Source organism: Glycine soja, chromosome 10 (assembly GCF_004193775.1).
Source record: "Glycine soja cultivar W05 chromosome 10, ASM419377v2, whole genome shotgun sequence".
NCBI lineage: Eukaryota > Viridiplantae > Streptophyta > Magnoliopsida > Fabales > Fabaceae > Glycine > Glycine soja.
In genome coordinates, this window is record NC_041011.1 from 3,311,122 (window position 1) to 3,330,940 (window position 19,819).

The 19,819-nt window shown below is 30.0% G+C and overlaps 3 protein-coding genes across 4 annotated transcripts; all 3 read right to left on the reverse strand.

Moving 5' to 3' along the window:
* Window positions 1-2,075: 2,075 nt before the first annotated feature.
* LOC114370217 lies at window positions 2,076-4,890 on the reverse strand. The gene is made up of 3 exons (XM_028327509.1): window positions 4,879-4,890; window positions 2,401-2,555; window positions 2,076-2,295 (listed from the first exon to the last, which is right to left on the reverse strand). The coding sequence occupies exons 1-3, from the start codon at window positions 4,888-4,890 to the stop codon at window positions 2,076-2,078; spliced, it is 387 nt and encodes a 128-aa protein (XP_028183310.1).
* Window positions 4,891-6,168: 1,278 nt separating this feature from the next.
* Window positions 6,169-9,350, reverse strand: LOC114370239 (inorganic phosphate transporter 1-4). Its single transcript, XM_028327535.1, has 2 exons — window positions 9,243-9,350; window positions 6,169-8,065 (listed from the first exon to the last, which is right to left on the reverse strand). Exon 2 carries the CDS (start codon window positions 8,008-8,010, stop codon window positions 6,445-6,447), a length of 1,566 nt encoding a protein of 521 aa, XP_028183336.1. The 5' UTR covers window positions 8,011-8,065; window positions 9,243-9,350; the 3' UTR covers window positions 6,169-6,444.
* Window positions 9,351-10,618: 1,268 nt separating this feature from the next.
* LOC114369746 (chromatin modification-related protein MEAF6-like) lies at window positions 10,619-13,501 on the reverse strand. Of its 2 annotated transcripts, XM_028326994.1 has the most exons (7): window positions 13,321-13,497; window positions 13,140-13,234; window positions 12,601-12,701; window positions 11,835-11,904; window positions 11,401-11,428; window positions 11,259-11,319; window positions 10,619-11,111 (listed from the first exon to the last, which is right to left on the reverse strand). In XM_028326994.1, the coding sequence occupies exons 1-7, from the start codon at window positions 13,331-13,333 to the stop codon at window positions 11,006-11,008; spliced, it is 474 nt and encodes a 157-aa protein (XP_028182795.1). In that variant the 5' UTR covers window positions 13,334-13,497; the 3' UTR covers window positions 10,619-11,005. The 2 variants fall into 2 exon arrangements, with proteins under 2 accessions (XP_028182795.1, XP_028182796.1); XM_028326995.1 differs by lacking the exon at window positions 11,835-11,904 and having other exon boundaries at window positions 13,321-13,501.
* Between the last annotated feature and the right edge of the window lie 6,318 nt (window positions 13,502-19,819).

Below are 19,819 nucleotides of genomic sequence, written 5' to 3' on the forward strand. Positions count from 1 at the left end.
AGCGCGACAATCGAACTTAGCACGAATGTTGCATGAAATCTAAGCTGAACTACACTTATAAAAAGAGGAAGAGGAAAAGGAGAAAAGACACATAGAATATTCAAGAGAATACAATTTCTTGCAGAAGACAAAGGCTACAGGAGAATTAACCATTAGAAGTCATTGCTTCCCTCCATTCTCTTTCTTATCTACCCCCTTCACTACTCATTACCCTCTTGCAATTGTAAAGTCTCTCATGACAATAAGAGACTAAAACTCCTCTTGTTGTGAGCTTAGCAGGCAATTATTTTTATGTAAATATTCTTCCTATCTATTTAATTTAATTTCAATTTCATTGTTTCTCTTCTGTGCTTAATTTTATTGATTGTGGCTTGATCACCCATATTCATGATAAGTTTTAGGGGTAGCATTGGAAAATATTTATCTCTAAAAGAATTAGAAAAGAAAATCTAAATAATTCATATCTAAAGATAGAATGATTTTATTTAGCCTATTATACATATATGTTATTAATGCAATTTCATCGTTTTACCTCTTAAAGGAATTTGGGAGAGAAAACAAATAAAGTAAGTTTTTCACATGAGGGATCATAGTTAGAGTATATGAATAAATGCAGATGATAATTAGAATAAGATTGAATAAAAAAATTATTAATATTACATCAAGACTAGTTCTAGTAAGCTAGCCTCCAACATCTTCACATTATGAGTCAACTTCCGTTTCATTACTCCCCGTTTATTTTTCTTCTTTTGTTTATTTTAATATATTAATTTAAATTTATGTTCATTTTTTCTTAATTAGTTTGTAGCAAGTTATTTTATTATTCTTTTTGTAACTATTTAAACCAATTTATTAATTACTTGAAGATTAAATATACACCTACTTAAGTATAAATAAAGTTTTCCTGAACTTACACTCGAACTTACATTTTACTTTACTATTTATACAAATTGGTACACTTACCAATAAGTCAATACTTTTGATTCCACGCCAAAAGAAACATGTATCATTAATAGAAACTTTTGGCTCCAGTATTAAAATTAACACCGCTATTTTTTTATAAAGAAATTAACACCACTAATAATTTAGAGTCAATTTATATACTTTTTACATTAGTAATTATTTTTTACGGAATCAGTAAATTCACTAGTTCTTTCTCGTTATTGAACATTCAACAAATAAATCAGCACTGAATTTATTTTTTCCTTTATACAAACTGGTATTTTCACAGGATACATCTCACTCTGACTGAATTGGATATTACGAGTAGTACAAACTACATATCTAAAACTTTAACTCAAAATCATTTATTAAACTATAATAATTTTACATCAGTTTATCCACGTCCTTATTAATCACATTAATGAATGCAATTTAACTATTTAACTAACATGATAACCAATAACAATATTGATTAATGGAGATATTATTTCTTTCTATTATTAATATAGGGATATTATCTCAATTAGTACTATTAGGATATGTATATTGATCAGTTTTGTGTTAATTTAAGGACCTTGTGTACGACAATGGATTAAACACACCCCGATGTGTTTCATTCGTAATGTGCAGAGCATAGATTCTTTACAGAAACGTTAGCTTTTACTATCTACGATGTAGAACAAAGCAATAAAAAGTCTTTTGCCTTCCCGTACCAATAGTTTTGGGTTCCTAATTTTGACAGACATTTTCTAATACTAGGAAGAAAAATACTTTCCTGAACACTTTTTAAAATCATCAATTATCAAAGGTAGTGGCAAAAAATTAATTTAAAGCATTAGATGCGGTGATTATCAAACGATGGCCACAATCCTAACATGAACCATCTTCTCTCTTCGTTACATGAACCCTTCAATGTTCATCAAAAAATTGATCTGTGGGAAGTTTCATGTGTTCCTAATAACTACATTAAGTTGCTATGCTCAGCAGCAAGTCAGTCACCCATTCAATAAATACTGCTAGCTATCAATATAGAGTGACCAATTACCATAGCCATTGTTTTTAGCATTCATAATTCGAGTAATCTAATGTTTACAGAAGTAATAAAACTATGGAAAGACCTTCAAAAAAGCAGATCATATAGCAGCCACACAAAGACACAAAATTTCCATAGATTGTAGCCCAGTTGAAGCCTTTGATTTCTTCTTCTTGGATCCATTTTTGTTCACTTTTTTCTTGGGTTGTTCCTCTACTACCGGTTGTTTGTTCTGTACATATTCATGAGTGGCAGACAGTGGATCCACTTGAAAGGTAGGATCGTCGAGAACAGCAGAAATTCGATCTCTTTCACTCAATCTGATGAACAAGGACAACGGCTTACAATTTACAAATACAATTTCATATATCAAATGATAAGTTATGGGCAATGCAGTATTGAATAATGATGGGAAACACTCTCACACTAGCATCTGCCTGGATTTACACTTAAGTTTGCTGTCATTCTCGTAACCTGGTTTCTTTGATGCCTTCACCTCAGGAAGGGACTCTAAAAGTGAAGATAGATTATATGCCTTCAATTTCTTCTGCCACCTTTGTTGTTTGGTCTTTTTCTTTTTCTGACAGAAGACAGCATTTTCAGAAAATCAATAACACAGGACACATAAAAGTGATAAAACTAGAGGAGCACATATCTCTTAAACGAAACACGACTCAGTCAGTACAACAACAAAGCAATCAAATATTCAGGACATCCTCAATAAAGATTCGTCCAGAATATTCAAGAAAACTGGTAAAATCCATAAAAGATAAACCATCGGTTCAAGATAGTTCAAAAGTTTGCTACATTACATTGGAACATGAAAGTCTTCCTTTAAAAAGAAAAAAAATATAAAATGTTATTCTATTTTAAAATTTCTGAGTCTCAAATCCAGTGTCCTGTAAATCAATATTAAACAGGTATCCAGGTCATCTCATGCCAATGCATCAACAGTGTACACAACATTTCATCAACAATTACTTGTAGGAAGAGTAAACATGCTTTTTAAAATGAAACTAAAAACTCATCTGTTACTCATTGTTAGTTATATTAGTTGGTCAATTAATCAGTTTCCATTACACTCCTATGAATACATAAAGTTCCCTCTTGTATCATCATCTTTTCATATTAATCAATACAATGAGTTACTTTTATAGAATGTCCTCGTGTGTTCTTTAAGCCCTATGATGTGTGACCACATCAAAGGAGTGTTACTTGTATGTTGCATCACGATCAAAACTCCAATATCGTCCTAATATTTCCTTCAGCAACAAAATTACATGAATGCCAAATTATGACTGTGAGAGCAAGCATGTGTATTCAACATACGACAGAATGCCCAGTCTGTCCCTATCTAAAGTTGTAAAGTGGAGAACAAGAACAAGAACTTAGCTGAAAAGTCTTCAACATGTCCATGAACAATATAACATTTATTTAAACCAATGAATCCACCTTTATAAACCAAGTGAAGTTACTAGCAAATTTAATATATATATATATATATATATATAACAGAGGGAAAGGAATAATAATAAAACATATAATGAACGAAATAATAATTAAATAACAAATCAATTATAACAAATCACTTAAAACATAATACATAATATAATAAACTAAATAATATAATGAAATAAAATAAATAAAACAAAACATGTAATATGATAAACTAAAAAAGAAGAATAAAAATTAAATTAATATGTTTGAGTGAAGTTATTTTAATTTGTGATATGAAATTTTGGACTACTTTTATAATAGGTCATAAAATTTTAATTTTTTTTATATATATCTGATTAAATTTGGACTAATTAGTGACATACCAATTCAATTATTGATTCATTATTTTAATGCATATCAATTATTGGACCAATTTTTACATTAGTGATCCAAATCCAACATATAATGGCAATAAGATTTAAAAAGATTCCACGTAAACCATTACAAGTGATCACTCTTTAAACCAATTATTCTTTAACATCATCAGTGAGAAAGTAGAACTTAAAACCTAGTGCAAGTTACTTCTCAATATACTGTTCTGTTAAACCAATTCTAATGGCTTAAAAGGAGACAAAATGAGTGAACTTTTTTGTCCAGTTTTCCTCTTCATTATACTTCGCACTAAGCTATATGGTGATCTTCAACATATATACCCAATATTAAAATGGTGAGAGGCTAAGAATGAACGATTGCAAAATTCAACGAGCTCTATCTACTTTAAACCAGGACCCTAAAAAATGGACATGATGGAACATCGAAGTAGTTTGGGCTTAAAAGGAAATGCATATAGCAAGTAAATGGAGGACAAAGCGTGTGACTTTTATGCATTGATAATAACTAAGTCTTTTGACTTTGACCACTTTCATTAGTGACAAAACAAGTGTAATTATTTCTCTCTTCCAAAACAACACAAGCCCGGGGCATAAATGTATTTATCATCTTGTGAATTCTTTACGACAAAAAAGTGGGGCTTTCCCACAAATATACTCCCTTCATTTAAACACTGTTACTAGTACTAGTATCTTTTAAGGTAATTATATTATTCTACTGTATTGTTTATTGATATACCAATAACTAAGATGATTCATTTACCTTACTGCCTAATGCCTATTCTATTCTATTGAGAGATTTGAGGACACAAGCGGGGTCAAATTGAAAGGGAAATATAGGTTTATGAAATCATTATACATCAATTCTTATCTCAACCAATGTTAAAATGGCTTTTTTACGCTGATTTTTATTTGAACCAATGTAAAAATATCGTTTCTATTTCGATTAAGAAATAACCGATTTAAATGAGTTGACTTTAATTGCAAAACTTCATCATGTCACTTTCTACATCATTTTGTAAACAACCGATGTAGAAATGATAACAACATACAAAAAACATTTATGTGTGTTAGTACATGTGCTTCCATTAGTGAATGGACATACTTTTTAAAAAGAGGAATTTTCCTTAATAAAAAGGAAATGTAGATATAAAATACACATTGTTAAGACAAAGGACGAACTAAGAACCCTAAATGATTTGGTTTAACAAACAAATAGGTAAGTTTTCAAAGCTAAATTAAAAAATACATGTTTTTAATAAGACTACGACTTCGTTCTATTGTCTATTGAATAGACGATGCAACAACAAAACGTAGATTTTAATGTAATTTGCAATTGTAGTTTGAATATCTTTACAGGAAGCTTTATGAGCCCGTGATCTGATATATCTCAAATGTACACTTAAAATGCTAAAAAAACAAGGTCAACAAGGTATAAGCTACTGTAACTCCTAACAAGGTGTGCTTATAAGAAATAGAACTTGAACGTACTTTTCTGAATATAAAGTAAACATGCTAACTTCTAAAAGATTTCATGTACAAGAAAGGAGAGATAAACACAATGTTTTATCATATCAAAGTGACTAATTAGTGAAAGACATTTAATGCCCCCAACAATCATTTTCTCTCATTGAAGAAATAAAAATAAAGAAACTCAACAAAAGTCACGATGAATACCTTGAAGCCTTCCTATAAATACTAGAGATATCAAGCAAAAGCCAAGAGAATTTGCTGAAGTTTAACATTCATTTATTTGTCAGTTTGTATCGTGAGCCTAATTGGACCATGATACACACCCAAAGATATCAAGCCTAATTTCAGTCATGATCCTTTTCTTGGAGACGCTTTGCATATCAGTCCTTGTTATTTGGATATTCTTTTAGTGTGGATATATGTAATTGATCATAGTTGCGTTAAACTTAAGTATTACCAAAGCACAAAGTTAACTGACCTAAAACACTTTAACACCTATTGAGGATAGTCATTTTTCTTCCACCTTCTTTCCCACTTTGTGAAAAGTAAGAGCACAGGCCCTTATCCTATATAGGCATCATCCTTACTAAACCCTCATTATGTCTCAATCTCAAGTGAACTCAATATTTTTCACAGAATAATAATCATCTTGCTCCTAATGTGAAAGGAGTAAATAGGTGAGTAAACACAGTAACACCGTAATAAACCGAGCTAGAAAACAAGTTCTGTCAATCAATACCTTAGCTTTTATAGATGAAAAAATGATGTGGCAGGCTAGAGAAAATTGAATGAAACCAACTCCACTATTTATTACTTTCAAAATGCGAGAACATATTCAGTGCAGAAGTCTAAATTTCTGAAAGAATGTAGAAGAATGAATTAAACTTCGTGGTCAAGAATAATTACTCTAATGATCTAATTCAGCAGGAAGATTATAGGAAGAACTACACATTCCAATATCTATTTTCCCAAAATTCAAAGAACAAGCAGTACCTCAGGTCCCTATTATTACAACAAGATAGAGCAGAACCAAATAGAAAAAGAAATAATCAAACGGGAAGGGAAAGCTTTGGCTACAATTCCCTAGCCGAATTAAGGCACGGCTTTATTCTAGTAACAGATCACTAATAAACTAGAGAAAGACACTGAATTATTCTGTTGCCATTATTTTTACACCTTGGTCTCCTCTTCTTGCTCTCCCGAAATCTCCTCCAAGGATCTACCCTTGGCCTCAGGCACCAAGAAAGTGAACATGAAGCCTAAAATGTTAATCACACCCAACACAAGCAGTGAATTCCTCACACCAATACCTGCAGGGTACCCTGCATCTGCTTTGCTCGGGTCCTGATTCTGTGCCAAATATAAAAACCCGAATGCACCAACCATAGCCCCGAGCTTCCCAGATGCTGAAGATATTCCATGGCAAGTGGATCTAAATCTAGCTGGGAAAATCTCCGCCGGCACAACAAATGTGGTGGCATTAGGCCCAAAGTTTGCAAAGAAGAATGTGAGAGAGTAAATGACCACAAATCCAATTCTGTTCTCCCTAAGAGTCCAGTGATCATAGGGAATGGCAAGAGCAAACATGAAGATAGTCATAAAGAAGAATCCCATCAATTGGATGGCGAATCTTCCTATCCTATCAATGAAGGCCACAGTGAACCAGTATCCAGGAACTGTACTGCATAGAGCAATAAGAGTTTGAGCCCTTGCAATAAAGAAAACCTCCTCAAGAGCATTCATTGTTTTTGCCGGAGGAATCCAACCAATTGCGCTGAAGATATCCTTCTGGAAAAGATTTTGGCTGTAGAATGCAATGTCAAGCAAGAACCATGTGCTTGTTGTTCCGAGCAGATGCAGTCCATGGCGACTCATGAACTCCTTGGAGAACAATCCATATGATTTAGCTTGTGCCTCCTCCTCCTTCTTTGGCTCGGCTTGAATCTCCATGTTCATAACCTTAGACATATCTGCTGCAGCCTTCTCCATATTCTTGGCAACCAAGGCAGTGTAACGAGCGGTTTCTGGCATCTTGGATCGCGAGTAGTAAGTCATTGCAGCAGGAATTGCTCCAAACATGAGAATTATCCTCCAAACATAGTCTGCTTGTGGAACAGTCGAACCCAACGGATCAACCTCGTATGGTGGAGAATCAAACTTGGACTTGAACACAGATGCTATGATAATAGCAAACACACCTCCTGCCAAAATTCCAAAACCCTGCATGGCAAACACTGCAGCTATAAAGGCACCTCGAGTCTTCTTATTAGAATACTCAGACATTATGGTGGCCGAAAGAGGGTAGTCTCCACCAATGCCAAAACCAAGCCAGAAGCGAAAGAAGCATAGAGTTGTCATCACAGTCTTTGCATCGTGTCCGAAGGATAGACCCGAAGCAATGGAAGCTATAACCATAAGCGCAAGGGTCATGCCATAGACCTTTTTTCGGCCCATTTTGTCGCCGAGCCAGCCAAAGAAGAGTTGCCCTGAAAGTGTTCCAACAAAAGCTACACCATTAACTGCAGCTGACACATTGGGAGGCAATGAACCAGGCTTTGCAGCCCCATCAACGTGGTAGTAAATGCGACCAAGTAGCTTTGTGACTAGTGATATACAGAACAGATCATAAGCATCAGTGAAGAAGCCCATTCCAGCAATGATGATTGCTGTGAAATGATACCATTGTGTCTTTGCCACGTCCAGGGCATTCAGCACCTGAACTTGCTCCTTCCCCATCGCTACCAAGCTTTCCTTCTCTCTCCCTCCCTCTCACTCCTAAATGTTTACTTCTCTGCAAAAGTGGATGCAACAGATTACAAAGTATTGTGCTAAAAGTTCAAAAACATAGCACCAATATGCATATGCAGGGTCATTTTTCATTAGTGACTGCCATATGATGACCATGAACAGTACTAGAACCATAAAAAATACTAACTCAATCAGGCTGCGAGATAATCAATTATGTACAGATAGAATTTCAATTCTAGTTACACAACATAAGAAAGGTAAAAGCATGTTAAACAATACATGCAGAGTAATCCAGCTACAGCACCATGTGTTACCTTATATTGGAAAACTGGAAGGCCTTTCCAACCAAGTTGAGCGAACACGGTAGTTACATAAAAAATTAAAGCTATGCTAATTCAATTTTTTAATAACATAAAAGAAGAATATAAGATAGGGGCAATCAAACTAGTATTTAAGATATACCAAACTATACCCAATTATCTAATTAAGGTCGTACTCAAGATGCATACTAATATTTCTGAACAAATTTATTTTAATATGTATCCAATACGTTTAACAAAACGAAATACTAGTTCTCCACAACGTGACGAACCAAGGTTCGAATCCTCGCTGGGAGAGATGCCCACTATGAGTGCCCATCAGTACCTCAAATAGGATTGCCTCCGAAGGGGAAACGTATGAGGGAGAAAAAATGAAAAAGTATGCTTCAGATGTACCAAAATTCATTGGGAAAAATTGTAATCGAACAAATATGTCCTTTAGAAAGAAGACCAGGACATAAGAGAACAAACAGGTACAGGTGAATTCATATATGATAAACTAGCGCTGCTGCCACGAGAAAATGCAAAAGATATCACGATCTGAACTCAAAAAACAAATGACATACACACAAAATTAATGGTAATGTAAATATATTTGCTTTCAGTTTTCAATTTTCATGCAAAGACAATCATTAAATCCCTGCCAATATCTGCAAATCAATTCAGAAATCGTCTTGCTGAGTCATGTATGCTACGTCTAAATGGCACATCTATTAAATTAGGATAAGAGTAAAACAGAACATAAACAGGTAAATTCATGAAAAAACATGATATGAAATGGGATATAAAAGAAACATCAAGAGTAGACGTAGTGACATAATGCATGCATGGGGATGCGACAATATATAGAAGGATTCGATGCAACAAAAAGGACAAAAAGAATATTATTATGAATCTGACCTGCAGAGGTACGAGAGAAGTTGTGATGAATTTGGAGAGAGAAAGCAAAAGAGAAGAATTGGTTACACACTAAGAGGTGAATGGAGAGTGGCCAATGATTTATAGAATATAACAGAACATGGGAAAAGGAAAACCACACTTGTCCAAAATATTCGACAAGCATATACCTTAGCTTTTCGCGCTCTCTTCGCTCCATTCAACAGCTATTGTGCTCCTACGATGCCTTTTTCCTTAATTGCTCGTTGGATATTATTAACTCTCTAATTAATTTCTTTGCCAATTTTTTTTTTTTTTTTGCATTCACCACTACATAGTATTTTTACGTTTATTTCGGTGTGTTCCAATAATAATTCCTACACTCCAACTCACGAATAGCATAGTGTAACGTACTAATGTGCGTGCCATAATTGAAGTTTGCAAGCTGATTAAGGATTGGAAGAGACATTTTGTTTATATGTTTTCAAATACAACAGAGGTTTTTATCATCGTCACTATTATATACCAAAAAAATATTCAAGTTAATTAGATGATACCCTCGTGATCTCTAAGTATAAGATCTTTTCACTAATTCATATTTTTTAAGAAAATTGATTAATTTTTAGTAACATTAAATATTTTAGAAATTTCTATTATCTTTTCAAAATTACCCTTAAAATTATTGAGACTCATGTTTTTCTTTTCACTCAATTATTCATTATCTAATTAATGATTATATGCTAGTCTTATTCTTTAATCCTTATAAGACAAATAATGCATTTATCTTTTTAATTTATAACATTCATTGTAAAGTAATTAAAGATATTTCGATTAAAAAATATTTAATGCAAAAGACAACTTGAAAAAAGATCTTATAATGTAAGAGAAATATTAGTAACTTACACTTTAATGATTTTAGATGAATAAAGGCTTTTAAATAAATTTTTTGTTATTTATTAAAATTTATTAAAAATCATAAAATTGTGAATCTTTACTCTTTGTTTAATGAGTTTCATTTATGATTTTATAAAGTTTAACTATAATGATTTTATACTCCCTCTGTTTCTATCAATATTAAAAAAAAAAAACTGATTTAGTTTATATTAATAAATTTATCTTATAAATAAGAACAGATGAAGTAGTTTTTAATAAATTTTAACTTGTAACAAAATGCATGTTAATGATTAAAACTTAAAAACTCAAAATACAAGGGAATTTTGCGGTGTTTTGAAGAATGCCCTGCCGTGGCCAATTCACAGGCAGCAGTAGGCTGCAATCAGCACCACTATGGCAGCTACAATGGCTGCAACATCAAACTGCAATGCTAGTGTTCAAATGACTGATCTACTATGCCACTATAGCACGCCAAAAACCTCAAAAGCCAGAAGGAAACAGCAATCTATAGGCATCTAAACTCAAATTAGTTGAATTTATTTTCTTGTTCTGTACATAATTGCTACAACACTAACAAATCATGCTAAAATGGACAAGTTTAATAAAACAATCAACTAGCCAACAAAAACTTGTGCAAAGTAACATTTACGATATATCCTGACTGCCTGCCTTCCAATACCACAGGTCACCCATGCCTTCCATAAAACGTGAGTAAGTAGGCTTTGTTCACCCAAGATGTGCAAAATTCATAACTATGGGGACTAGAATAATAATATATACATTCAATGAGGAACCACAACGCACCAAGTGCCTATCCATTCAGAACCAAAGCAGATTTTACCAGGCGTTCACATTGCACAATGTATAACAGAAAGTTGGAGTGGCATTTTCAATCACAAGGTCAGGTCAGGATCATCTTCATAATCAAAATCTTGTTCACTTGAAGCCCTTGCTCTCTTTGCTTCTCTTGCCCCACCTCTACCTTTCTTTGGTTTACCCCTATGGTATACATGCAGATATTTTAGCTCACACATGCATACTTTACGTATGTGCAAAGATTTATGGGTCAGTATCTGTAAACTAAGCTATTATTTAATTAGTTAATTCAAATATAATAATGCAAAGATAAAATAGTTGAGTGCTTACTGTCCATTAGCATAAATTCCTCCACCTTTTGAACGACCAGGACCATAATCTGGTCTACCATCTAAGATAACAGAAATACAATGAATAAACAACAAAATTCATGCGGATCAAGTAATTGAAAAGCTTGCCTATATGAACTCACCATCTCGTCCAGCTGCAAGCTCTTCCGCCTATAGTAAACAGATGAAGAAAATGCATGTTAGTGTTACAAGTAAGAAAAAACCCTTTGTTGAAAAAATGTCGACATAAATAAATGGAACTTGAATAATTCGAATTGGATGAAAAAAAATAATCCTTCCAAAATAATTGAGATTGCACAGAATTATGGATGTACTTTAACCCAAAAGTGTCAGAAACTAATGCTTCCAAGTTTCACTCTTATTATCAAACAAAACTACTATGACCATTTTTCCTATCAATGATGTAAAAACTGAACAAGAGATGAATTCCAAGAGGTTATCTTTCTCCTATCCTTACATAGAAAAAAGTATATAGTGTTCACCAGGGCACATTCTTTTTTCTATTCCTGATTGGAAGCATATCACTGAATATCAGAAACATATTACTATTACATACCGCTGGCGAGGTCACTGAAGATAGTGAGAAGAGCCTATCTTCAGGTTGAAACTTTCTAGACCTTTTCAAGCTGCCATGAAGAAATTTGATTTACCAATGTCATGCAAACATCAAGATGGAGCTAAACTATGAAAAAAAATTATATCTCACTTAAAACATGTGAACACATGCATGCAAAAAAATTAAGTCATCTCTGACTCTGAGACTCTGATACATAAAAACACAGAAAGACATAAATTGATCATAAGAAAATAATCATGAATAACAAAACTGCACTGCATGAACTGTCCTTGCTTCTCAACATTTCAAACAATTCTATTTCATTATCCAAAATCTTGGTAAGATTCAATTACCAATGCATATAGGCAAGTCCCAGCCATTTTATGTGGAATATCAGCGATCAATACAAGTAACAAAAGTACCAGAGTCATGAGTTAGCTTTTCCCAACCATCTCATCAATGAATCAAGATTTCAGAACACCCATATTGAGGCCCAATAAATATGATCTGGTCTGTGATCAAGTATATAACAGATCACATACTTGAAAGTCCATCCTTAACACTTCCTATTTTCCTTAGGATACGAGAATCACAGATTCTGACAGAAAATATGTGTGCTATTTCTTTTCAGCAGAAATGAAATGAACTCGAGAAACTACGAGTACAGAAAGAAAAGGTTGTTTGATAGCAAGAAGTCAAAATATGGAATAAATTATTAGTGTCTAGAGAAAATAAAGAAAGACGGTCAGAGAGAAGAAATCCATACAGTGCAGTGTTCTTCGACGAAGATAGGAAGCCTTCAAATCCTTTTAATACATTCCCACATTGTCCAGGATCTTGTAAGTAACTCGTCTCCATATCATACACCTGTGTTAAGGGGAAAAAAGATCAGCTGCTGCTCGCTATGAATACATGGAATGTTCGTTTTACGAGCTTAACTTCACACTTTTTTTATGTAAACTTGACCAACTCAACCATGGGAATAGGGTTTTAGCCTCATAGGCATTGCACCAGAAGTGCATCACTACATGCCCAATTAAGCAAGAGACTTCATTTACATATAATTTAAAATAACGTGAAGTGCCCAATTTTAGGTTAAATAACATTTTTGCCCAATTATCCTATTGCACACGGAATTGGTTCAACCAACCAAACAATAAGCACACTTTTTAATAATTTAAAAACAAAAATTCACAATTTTAAAGGAACCAAAAAAAAAAGAATCATTGTAACCAGGCATACATAGTGAGAGAAAGTTTTCGCCCCTTTCGAAGGGCACCCAGACGCCAATGTTGAAAAATCTACCTGCTTTTCAATGCTGCGAAGCTCTTCGTGAAGTTTGGCTCTCCTACTAAGCAGAGACGCTAACATCGCGGACGGGTTCACCGTACCCTTTTGCCCTAAGACAAAACATTGTGTTACAGGTTTAATAACCCCAAAAAATAATCAATTCAATCAGAGAGTAACGGATATAGAGGGTTATTACCTTCCGATTCCATGTTCGAGAGAACGAATTGCTTGAGTAATATGATAAAGAAGAAGAAGAAAATGAAACCCTAATTCCTCAATTGATGCCTTGTAGTTCTAGGGTTCAATCTCCAAAGTCTATTTTCGCCTGCGCTCGATTTCTTCGCAACTCGGAGGATTAACCAATCATATTACGCCAAGTCAACAACTGCTATGAGAGTTAAAAATAAAACGAGTGAATAAAGTTGAGAAAGACGCGAGGATTAAATCACCAGTGGATCCAAGTCGAGCACTCCCACAGACGGTGGAGATTTATCGCTCGTGTGTGTCAAAGTTTTCAAAGATTGCAGTAGTGTTGATTATTTATTTATTACTGTAAAACTGTTTTCATTATTTAATTAAAGTAAAAGAACTAGCATTTATAAATTTTGAATATAATAAATTTTTTTATTTAATAAATTTATTAAACTTAAGAGGATGATTAATTATACTTTTCTTAAAAGTTACTTAAAATATGAATAAATTAATTTTATATATTAAAATGAGTTTTTTTTTAAGAATTCAATTAAAATATATTTACAGCAGTGTGATAAAATCATTAAATTTTATAATAATTATTTTAAAGATTATATATAAGATAATTTTTAATTAGTTGATACCCTAAAAATAATTATAATGAAAAATATGAAAATTAAATTCTTTACTTAAAATTTATAGGTAGTTACTACAAAGATTCAAAAAAAATTATATCATAAATTATTTCTTTCAAATATCATTCAAATTTTCAAATAATTTATTTTAATTTTGATACATTATTACTGCATAAAAGAAAGGTTTATGATGTTCATTTTATGTTTATTTTCCTCTCATTATGTCTATTGCATTGCAGATAATTTATTTTAGTGTTCGATAAAGAGACATGATAAATTCTTTTTTATGAAGACAAAATAAATTATTTATTCATCATAAACGCTGCCTATAATAATAATGTTAACTCATTCACAAATTAAAAGAATACTTTATTCTAAAAATTAATACTTTGTGATAAATAATAATCAATAATTCAATATTAGTAAGATATTAGTTTAAAATAAAAATTTATTAAAAACAAATTGTTAGTATTACCTATCAAGTATAAAATACAGAGAAAAAGTGTTATAGAGCATATTCATTCGATGATAAATTATACTATATGATAAGTTTTTTATTTTTAAAATAATAATTTTAATATAATTCAAGTGATGATTTATGATTGAATAACAATTTTGTACTGAAAACTATTTTATAATGTCAATATATAAATATTAAATTTTAAAATATAATATTATTATTTTAATAAAATGTAGTATTTCATTTTTAATAACATGCCTTTTGCAATTGTTAAACTAGACACATGAAAATTTTATGATGTATTTTAATATATTTTCTTTAGAATAATTTAATAGCACACATGGTAAGATACTCACAAGTAGGAAAATGATTCTCAAACAAGGGTGTAGGCATCTTGATAAAAAAAAAAAGATAAATGATTGATAAGAAAAATGTTTAAATATGTTTCAGAATATACATCTGATTTTTTGTTTTTAGTCCTGTATAAAAGAAATTCATTATTTTGAGTTTTTAATATATTAAAAATTTTGTTATGAATTCTTGTCTTTTCTTCTATATTAGTAATTGACATAGTATCGTATATCACTTGTAAAGGGAATATCATATCAAAGAAATTTAAGAGCAGTTTAACCTTAGCATCTGAAAAATGAAAAGAGTTCTCAACACGTGATCTTTGGACGAAGAAAAACTTAAATGAATAAATAAATTAAGGTGTAAGTTTGTCTTTATAGCGATTGGAAGGAAACAATGCACTGGAAGATGGATATATTGTTCATAAAAATGCTTTGGACGCTTGATTCTTATAAAGGCTCTGGACAAAAGTTCATTTTAGCGCGTTGTACACAAGTTCAACTAAAATCATTTTTAGCGTCTGAATGTGTTTGTAATTTCAAGAACCAAATCTAAAAGGTGTTTTCAAGAGATACACAATTTATTAACAATGGATCATTATTTCTAGAAGGCTTAAATATATATTTTTTATCCTTGTCACTTACTGTCTGTTTTTTCATCCTTTGTATTTTTTGTAGTTCCTGCAAATTAGGTTTGTTTTATTTTTTATTATTGTCGTTAGTCTCCGTTAAAAAATAATGAAGATGTGACAAATGGAATAATGGTATCATTTTTATCACATGATGATGTCATCCTATCACATTAGTATAAAGTACCACATCATTATTAATTTACAAGACGCAAAATCAAAGCAAACATAATTTATAGAGATTAAAAAAAAAATAAAAAATGACATATTTGCATGAATGAAAAATATTTAAATCTCAAGTTAAATATTAAAATAAAATCTCAAATTATATATTAAAATTTGTGCATTTAGTAATTGACACACTTAACACTATCAAGCTTTCGTAAATTCCTACCATGAAAATTACTGAGTGCATAGATCAATTGGTGTGTGGTTGTTTCAACTTAACCAAAGGACTCACGTTAAGTTTTGAGTATGCAACTGCATTAAATACTCGAAAGAAGAGCTTTGCTTCTCACAATGATACTACTAAGCTCAAACATGATTGTCTCCTCTTTGGTCTAAACAAAAAAACTCTATCAAGAAAAAAGACTAATCATCATTGTTATTATCATCACCACCATTATTATATTGTAGTTGAGACAACCACTATTGCCATTATCCTTGTCACCACCATTATAGTCGATCGCCATCATTGTCATTACTACTACAGTTGTCACCACAACCATTGTTATCATTGTCATCAACACTGAGATCATTATTTCGATTAATACCACCATAATGTAGATCACCACCATCATTATTACTTTCACTATCATTGTTGTTGTCATCACATTTGCTTGAAAGTGGTGAAGGGTGAAAAGTGTGAGAAACACAATGAATGAGTGAAGTTTGAAGGAAGATAGGAGAGAAACAAGAGGCAAGAAAAAGAGTTTGAATGTAAAAGGGTGTAGAGATTAAGATGTGAATAAATTAATATTCAAGCATTTATTTATTTTAATATGAAATTTTAAACTTATATATTCATGCATATTTTATTTTAATATGCCATTTTTTAGACTGACCACATGAAAAAAAAATAAACATAATTTATACATACTAAAATTAAAAAAAAATGTTAAAAAAGGATTAAAAAAAGCATTAAATTACGTGAATAAAATATATTTAAGCTTTTTTAGAATTATAAATTTTACTAACGATTTTATTAATTTCTACAACAGAAAGTGTATTGAAACTTAAAAAAACAATACAAAAACACATTAAAACTGTTTTAAAAAATTCATTACAATTTTTTTCCTCTATACAGAAAAAAAAAATCATTACAAAAATAGAGAGAGAGGAGTGAAAAACCGAAAACGTTTCATTCATTTTGTTAAAAAAAAAAAAAAACTTCATGAAAACTGAGTTCAAGTGCATGCATTTAGACTATTGATTTGACATCCATATTAGACTAATATATCAACGTTTTTTTTTATCGGTGGGAAATAAATATCAACGTTTTATTAGACTAATATGTAAAAAAAAAAAAAAACCAACGATTTATTTGATTATTAATCCGATTAATGAATTATAGATCATTCTTCTATTTTTTTTTTTTATAAATCACTCATGCAAAGTAGAGATGAATTTTTTATATTAGATTTTTTGTTGCGGAGACTTTTTTTACTAGTTTAAGGTACATTTTTTGAAAAAATATTATAAAATATGTGTTTTTGTTACTTAGTATTAGAACTAGGTAAATGGGCTCAGACTCATGAATCATCTGGTATCATATATGAGTTTTGTTTTTTTAGCCTATTTAGAAAATGGATTTTTTAGTCCGTTCTGCATAACCTTCATGTTAAACAGATTTTATTCACGGGCTTCACAGGACCCAAGTGTATTTTAACCTTTACTAAATAAATAAAATAATGAGTGATTTAACAAACATGAGATGTTTTAGCACTTAGACTTGTATTGTATTATTTGCGGTTAGACTTGTTTAAATTTAAACTTTAAACTTCACCTAATCTAAACTTAAGTATTTGATAATTGATATTACTTGTATTTATTTTATATATATTTAGAATAATTTATTTAAACAATTTATGATTTTTTAAGATTTTTAAATGTGTATGAATGCAAGCTGACTCACAAATCCAATAGACTATGCGGGATGAGTGTAGATTCAAAGAAACAAATTCATTTAGAATGTGGGCTTCATCGGCGGGCTTACTCGCATGCCATCTATTCTTAGTATAACGTTTTATTATTTTAATATTTTTAATGGTGAAAAAATGGAATACAGTAAATTTTTTTTCAGACAAAAAGAAAAAAAGCAACAGCTGTTTTATTTCATGACAGGTATATTTTCCGTCTGTGTAAGGGGTAAAACTCACCACATGTAAGCTCAATGATTAAAGTGGGATAAAATTACAAATAAATTACTAAAATTAAGTAATTTTGAAACATATTGTTGATTTTGTCATGTCATTCGAAAGGTCTCTTGTGATTTTTAATGTCGTGTATTTTTTTTTTCTTTTTTCATGAAAGTGACTTATTCCCGTTAAGGAGTGATTTGAGACCTTTTATAAGAGTTGACCTGATTAGAAGATTCTGCAATTAATCATCATGGTTATCTCCAATGATAAGTGATATTATTTGAGGGATTATTGTGTCTAATAATTATGACTAGTCAATGCCTTAGGACCGAGAGGTATATTCTTCTTCTTATTGTTGTTGTTATTATTATTTTTTAATTTATATATATATTGTATTATTATGAGAACAAACATTTAAATTTTTATTTTTTTAAAATCAATTTGATGAATATATCATATTCATTTAATATGTACCAAAGTTAAGATAGAAAATGTACCAAAAATATAATTTTAATAATATTATTAAAGTTAATTATATATTATATTTAATAAATTTAGTAAATTCATAATTAATAATTATATAAGGAAAAAAAAGGCTCTTTATATATTTATAAATAATTTATATATATTTATAATACATTATTAGCATTATTATATTACTTTTTTTTACTTATATATACATATATTTACTGTTTGTTTTTGGTTATTTTAAAATTATTTTTTATAAACATAATAATTTAAAATTAAAATTTTTGAAATATATATTTGAATTTGAAATCATTTATGTAAAATAATATTTAAATTTAGAAATCAATTATTTATTTACATATGTACATTTATCAATAATTTTTTATCTATAATATTAAATTAGACTTGCTATTTTGTTTGATTTTTTTTCAAACTTATTTTTAATAAAAAATAAAAATAATAAGCTTTTAATGTTTATTTTAATATACATGTCCGTACAACTAGCTATTTTTTTTAAAGAAAGGTATTTGGTTTTTTTTCCTTGAATACACTTTCTTTCGTATTTTTTTTTGTAATGTACATCACTTTACAATTTAATTTTCAATCTACACTAATTTGGATTTTATGCTTTGACTCACACCCACACTGCGAGAGAGACCTGACAGCTATAAACTTAAGTGAATACACTCTTTCTCCTTTTAGTTTTTTTTAATTTAAAATATTATAAAATATAAATATTATATTATATAATTTTTTAATTGGTTTTAAAATTACTTATTTATTAAATTAAATTTTATAATTTTGTTTTTATAACTTTTTTAAATAAAATGATATTATTAAATATAATTATTTTGTTTTTATTATTTAATTTACTAACATATCTCCATCTTAAGTTTTTCCTTAGCCAAGTGTAATTGTTTAAGTATTTTATTGATAATGTAATATAATTTTTTTCTATAAATAAATTAGTAAACAAAAAGTCTTATCCTTTTTAATTAAATCTAATGAAATAAACAAATTAATTATATTTAATAATATAATTTTATTAAAAATAATTATATTAGAAAATTCAGATTTTAAATAAAAAATATTAACCTAAAAAATATGTTAAGTAAATTAAATAATAAAATAAAAATAATTATATTTTATAATATCATTTTCTTTTAAAAAATAAAAAATTATAAAATTTAATTTAACAAATAAGTATTTTAAAACCAATTAATATATATATATATATATATATATATATAATATTTATATTTTATAATATTTTAAAATTAAAAAAAAAATAAAAAGAAGAAAGTGTATTCAAGTTCATCTGAGTTTGCAGTTGTAGATCTCTTTGGCCAAATTCATTTGAAAATGGTGTGAATCAAAACACAAAGTTTAAAGTAGTGTAGATTGGAAATTAAATTGTAAAGTGGTGTATATTGAAAAAAAAAAAAAACAGGAGGGAGAAAATGTTTTTACGAAAAAATACCGGTATTAAATTTTATAGCAATTAACTTTATTTAAAAAATAATTTTTTTGACTAAATCATCGATTGAGATGGAGCCTTTTATGGAAATCGAAATTTTATGGGTGTCTTTCTTTTGGAGAAA